We start from the raw sequence: 5,815 nt of genomic DNA, 5'->3' as shown, positions 1-5,815 counted from the left end.
AGGAACATTTCTGATTTATTTTTTTATGAATTGTCAGAAATTATATTCCTTGGTTGACAACTGTAGAATAGTTGCATTGTTTTTGAAGAGAAAAAAGATCATATCTGTAGTGTGAATATTTACACAAGTGCAGAATTTCATGTTTGCATAGAACCAATGTTAAGCTTATTTCGCCTCAGAACAGCTGGATTTCATAATTAACTGTATGAAACATTAAGCATTAATTCCCTGTATTTTTGAAAAGGCATGCCTAAGAAATCAGGCGAGGTATGAATCGTAAATGTTAATGTGCTGTACCTCTGTATCCCTCTTTTGACAGCGATAAGTGCAAAGCTTAATGCACACATAATCTGTGGCAAGGAGCACTGGGAGACAGCTAAGAGACAGTGACAATGTCTTTAAACTGGCGGACAATTCCTACTCAGCTTGGAGTTTTTAGAGTGAACTGCAAAGGACTGGCATGCCTCTTGGTCTTCACAGTGAGCGTTTGTGGCAGCGCCCCGGGGATGTGTCCAGCAGCCTGCATCTGTGCCAGTGATATCGTAAGCTGCACCAATAAGAACCTCTCTCGGGTGCCAGCAAATCTTTATAAATGTATGAAAAGGCTGGATCTGAGTTATAACAGAATTGGATTTTTGGAGCCTGAATGGGTCCCAGCGCTGTTTGAGAAACTGAACACTTTAATAATCAATCATAACAGCATTAGCAGCATTATCACTGGAAGCTTTTCCACAACCCCAAATCTGAAATACCTAGACTTGTCATCCAACAGCCTGAAGACGCTGGGCAGCCCTGTGTTTCAAGAGCTGAGGGCACTGGAGATTCTCCTGCTGTACAACAATCAGATAACACAGATAGAGTCTTCAGCCTTCGGAGGATTGTACAAATTGCAGAAACTGTACTTAAGCTATAACTTGCTCTCACATTTCCCGCTGGACCTGTACACTGGAAAACATAAACTGACAGACCTTGTGTTGCTGGACATTTCCTTTAATCACATCCAGTCGATGCCTATTCAGCGCCTGAGTTCCGTGCCAGCCAAACTTCTTAGTGGAATTTATCTTCATGGCAACCCATTTTATTGTGACTGTATGCTGTACTCCATGCTAATCTTCTGGTATCAAAGGCACTTCAGCTCAGTGGTGGACTTCAAAAATGAGTATACTTGTTTGTTGCGATCAGACCCGAGAGGTTACAGTAAACTGCCTTTACTGCATGACAACTTTCTGAATTGCTCTGAAAGCACTGTCAACAGCTCTTTCCAAGCCTTTGGGTATATTCACGATGCCCAGGTTGGTGACAGGCTGATTGTACACTGTGACAGCAGAATCAGCGATGCGGGCACGCACTTTATTTGGGTTAGTCCAGACAATAGATTGCTGGAGCCAGATAAGGAGACCGACAACTTTAAGGTGTTTCGTAATGGCAGCCTGGAGATAACAGATGCCCAGCTAGAGGACTCAGGGCTGTATTCCTGCATCGCAATAAATAAGAAAAGACTATTAAATGAAACAGTAGAAGTTAGAATAAATGTTAGCAATTTCACAGTCAACAGGTCGCATGCTCATGAAGCATTTAATACAGCTTTTACCACCCTTGCTGCCTGTGTAGCCAGTATCGTTTTAGTACTGCTGTATCTCTATCTGACCCCCTGCCCCTGTCAATGTAAGGCGAAAAGGAGGAAGAGGCAGCTGAACCAAAGCAGTGCGCACTCATCCATACTGAATTCCACACCGACGCAAGAGCTGCCAGCTGATGAAAAGAAGGCTAGTACTGGGAAACGGGTGGTTTTCCTGGAGCCTGTGCACGAACCAAAACACAGTCAGAATGGGAAAGTAAAACTGTTTCCTAATGACAGTGTCATTGCTGAGAGTATCTTAAAAACTACTCGAACAAAATCTGACTCCGATTCTGTCAACTCTGTGTTCTCAGATACACCTTTCATGCCGTCAACATAATTTGTTGCCTGTGTTTCTATTGTGCAGTTACATTTCTGATTACCTCCTTTGCTTGTAGCAATCATCAGGAAAAACAAATAAAAAGAGAGAAAATGTTTTAGAAAAAGTACCTGTTGTCAGTCCTTGAACTGTGTCTCCTTTCTTGTGAGTGTAAGGCCATGCAATAGTGATATCTTGTTCGGGAAAAGCAAACAGTGTGGCATTAATGTGAATGTCTTCAATGCAACCTTAGCCTCGCCTTTTACTCCGTGGTCTGTACACGGCAATCTCTCATGCATGTTTTGAGGTGCTTTCTGTGCATAGAGCTGACTCTTCAGAGGCAGAGGCTGACCCCTATAAAACACTCTCGGTCATGCCGATAACTCGGCTCCTCTGCAGTGAGCACAGAAGCAAACTCAGATGGCTACTGAGAAAAATGCTCAGGCTTCCTGCAATTCCTTTCACAGGCTTGTAAAATCTTTGCAGTAAAATTACTAGGGAAAAAAGGTAATGAGTTTTCTTGGACTGATCAGAACAAAAAGACTAGATTTGCCATCAGGATGCCCAGCAGCAGTGGATAAATGTTTGCAGCCTTCAACTGATAATGTGTTTGCCAATAATTGCTTGAAAATTTTAAATGGGAGGCATTGTACTCATTTTATTCAAAACTTAGTCATGAGAGTACTCATGAGAAGTAAAGTGGATGTATTTGTTTATAAATATTGACACATAATAAAAACAGGTCAAAGTTAACATGTTACCTTTACAGTTGCCTTAGTTGAGGAATGAAAGTTGTCAGTCATGAGGACTCAAGCGAATCAGCAATAACTCATTAAGTTGCAATAACTGGATTGATTGTAATCAGTTGTCCTAACCTCTGCTGCTTGTTGTATGCTTGGCATCACAGGTGGTGAAGAAGCCTGCCACCATCACCAGGGCTCCTGCTTCATCTTAGGGGTGAGTGGCTTCTCTTCAGAGGAAACTTCACAAAACAGAGGAAATATTTCAATTAATCCTTCCAGTGGCACATGATTCCAGCAGTCTTATGAAATTTGCTTCCTAAATATTTTTTTCTTAAAAGAGGAAATACAGTGTTTGGACAAACTCCTGAAAAATACGTAAGACTTTACACACTGTGAATTCAGAAAGCACAGCTTTTCTCTAGACTTGGCCCCTGTCTTGTACGTACTGCTTCCCTCCTTGCCCAGACGTATCATTGTCAAAGTTTATGAACCCAGTAAGACTGGCCTGGACTGGTCATACAACATAGGTTGCATGAAGTTGTGTTATTGTAATGAACATACTGTTCTGTTTGCTATTTTTTTTCTATTTGCATTTTTTTTTCTTCTTTTCTTTTTTTTTTTAAGCTTACTTACATTGAGACTGGGCTGGATTTTGCCAGTCTTCCTCACATTGATTAGTACCAACTTCAAAGGAGTTTTGCAAGGAATTATGCCTTACCAAAGAAGAGTAATTGGAGCATGTCTGTCTTGTTCTATCTTTGGGGAATATACTGAAAGGGTAAAGGATAAACAAAATCAGAATCAAAGGCCTACATGGTATGGCAACTTTAATTTATTTTTGAGAGGCTTACAGTAACAGCCACTTGCCATTTTTTGTGATTTCTTTTGAGAGGCACATCATCATGCTAAAGCTTATATCTGTCTGATCCAAAGCCGTCAACAATTGATTTGCTATGGAGAAATCCTGATGTAGCTAATTGTTTGAAAGCAAGCTATCTGGAAAACAGATTAGATCAGGAAACAGTATTGCTGTGATGTGTACAAAGTATGTGGAATCAGAAAACTGCTGGAGATCTTAATTCAGGTATTCAGGGAAACAGAAGATGGAAATACGTTTTCTAGGCAGAGGATAATAAATATTTAGGAGAGAAAGGTGACCAGGGATTTGTGTCTTTTATTTTTACATTTATATATGTAAATTTTAAAATGGTAAAAACTGCTTCTGCTACCAAGCAAGGTAGTGTTGTTTTATAAAGCCCTTTCCTTTGATTGTCTTTATACATGCAATAAACCAAAATCCATATGTTTACATATAAGGTATGATGGAAAAACTGTGATTGTCTTTGCTAAAATAAGTGATATAGTTGGGTCATCTGTCACTGAGGCAAAGCCTTGACACTGTCTCCTTCTCAAAGATTTTTTTTTTTTTAAAGATTCAACTAAAGTGCGTGATCTGCTGCTGTGCCACACGTGTGGTTGGTAGATGTCTTCCATGTCGTGCAAGGAGATAAACAGTGACCTAGGGCCAAAGGGCTGCAATGGCAGTGAGGCAGAGTGGGAAACAGAGGCAAATGCTCCCGTGGAAAGTTGTGCAGATTGGTTACAGCTCTAGGCAGATATTATGCTTTGTTGTCATAGATGAAGTTAACTGACACAGATTTCAGTGTTTACACAAAAGCACTGACAGTCAGTTCCAAAGAGTGCTGTCGGTGTGTCTGGGAGGCAGATGTCCCTATCTCCTTAGCAGCCGCAGCTGAGCAGGTGAACCCTGCTGCTGTTCATGGTGCAAGGCAGTGACAGTGCATGTCACACTGACCCCACATTTTAAATCTGCATGGTAGTCCTGAGTAAAAAAAGTAGAGCTCCTGCATCCTGCAGGCTGCTGTTCTGCAGCAAGAGCGTGGGGATTTGTGGGATCAGAGTAATCCTGCCAGATGATGAGAGAAGATGAGCATTGCTTTAAACAGCAGATATGTACTATGATTATTAACTGGCTGAATTTTAATGACAGCTTCAAAGTGATTATAGTTGTAACTCTGATTAGGAGCGAGGTTGTAAAACTGAAGCTTTGGAAGGAGCTGTTGGCTTGTTAGCTGCTTCCTTACGCTATCGTGGTCTCGTGAGTTCAGTAGGTGCAGTTTTAATAAAGATTTTTAGTGTCTTTACTGAATATTTACTGTAAGCACCAACACCACAAATCTGCAGTCCCAGTCCTCTCCTTGGAAGGCTGTGGAAAGCCAGTGCAGCTGTTCCTCTCTTCCTGCCGCATTGTAAGTTTCCTGAGGGCGGTGAGTAGGGAGCTGGCACTGCTGTCCAGCCCCACAGTCACACAGCACCCGGAGCGGTTGCATGGGCAGTAGAGCCTGCCTGGACACCACACCAGCAGCTCCAGTGTGGTCCAGCCTTCCAGTGAGCCTTCATCCACAGGCCTGTCCTACCACCATGTCATCCTCATTAGTCTATGTCCTGGATTTCACGTTATTGTTTCCAGCAACTATTGAAGAGCTGAAGGATATTTTTAACACAGAGTGAGCTCAGTTCTGCAAGGTGTTGAGTGCTTTGGCAGCAGTCCAGCCACACTCTTAAAATGGGTTTGTGCTAAGGCAGAGGTACCAACCCACTGGCAAGAAGTCTCTGGTTGGGCATAGCTTCACTCACTGCCTCTGCAAGATGCTCAGAATTCCCAGTGCAGCTCAGATAATCCTGAGTGAGTTTTACTCTCCCTTGTTTTCTTTCCAGTGCCTGAGACTGTGCCGCACAAGGTCATGGACTCTGAGCTGTAGCTGAACACTGTGTCTTCTTGTGGGACCCCTTTGAACCTAGGTCCTGCAGCACTTTGATGGTGGTGAACAGCTTTTCTCTTACTCGGATCTGTTTAATCAGTTCCAGCTGTCTCACAGATCAAAAATAAGGGTAATGGCTGCAGACAGCTCTGGGAGGTCATGTCCTTGCCTCTGTGTGTTTCCAGTAACGCACATGCCTGCAAGTCACAGGCTTTTGTGGAGTGCATTATAAGCCGGTTGTGTGAGGCCAGCATGAAACCTCCTAGGCTAGCCCTGAGAGTAGCAACAGCAACTGCACAACTGCATTGTCCCAATATTACCCACCTGTAGTGGCAGGTGAGAGGGAAGGCTG

At 42.7% G+C, this 5,815-nt stretch overlaps 1 protein-coding gene across 1 annotated transcript; it reads left to right on the top strand.

The window, feature by feature from the left end:
* The first annotated feature begins 326 nt into the window (after nt 1–326).
* On the top strand, nt 327–2,058 carry AMIGO2 (adhesion molecule with Ig like domain 2). Its single transcript, XM_010172661.1, has one exon. It carries the CDS (start codon nt 393–395, stop codon nt 1,956–1,958), a length of 1,566 nt encoding a protein of 521 aa, XP_010170963.1. The 5' UTR covers nt 327–392; the 3' UTR covers nt 1,959–2,058.
* The last annotated feature ends 3,757 nt before the right edge of the window (nt 2,059–5,815 follow it).

This window comes from Antrostomus carolinensis, unplaced genomic scaffold, assembly GCF_000700745.2.
Source record: "Antrostomus carolinensis isolate BGI_N321 unplaced genomic scaffold, ASM70074v2 scaffold17087, whole genome shotgun sequence".
NCBI classification, from domain to species: Eukaryota; Metazoa; Chordata; class Aves; order Caprimulgiformes; family Caprimulgidae; genus Antrostomus; species Antrostomus carolinensis.
This window is presented reverse-complemented; position numbering and strand designations above follow the sequence as displayed.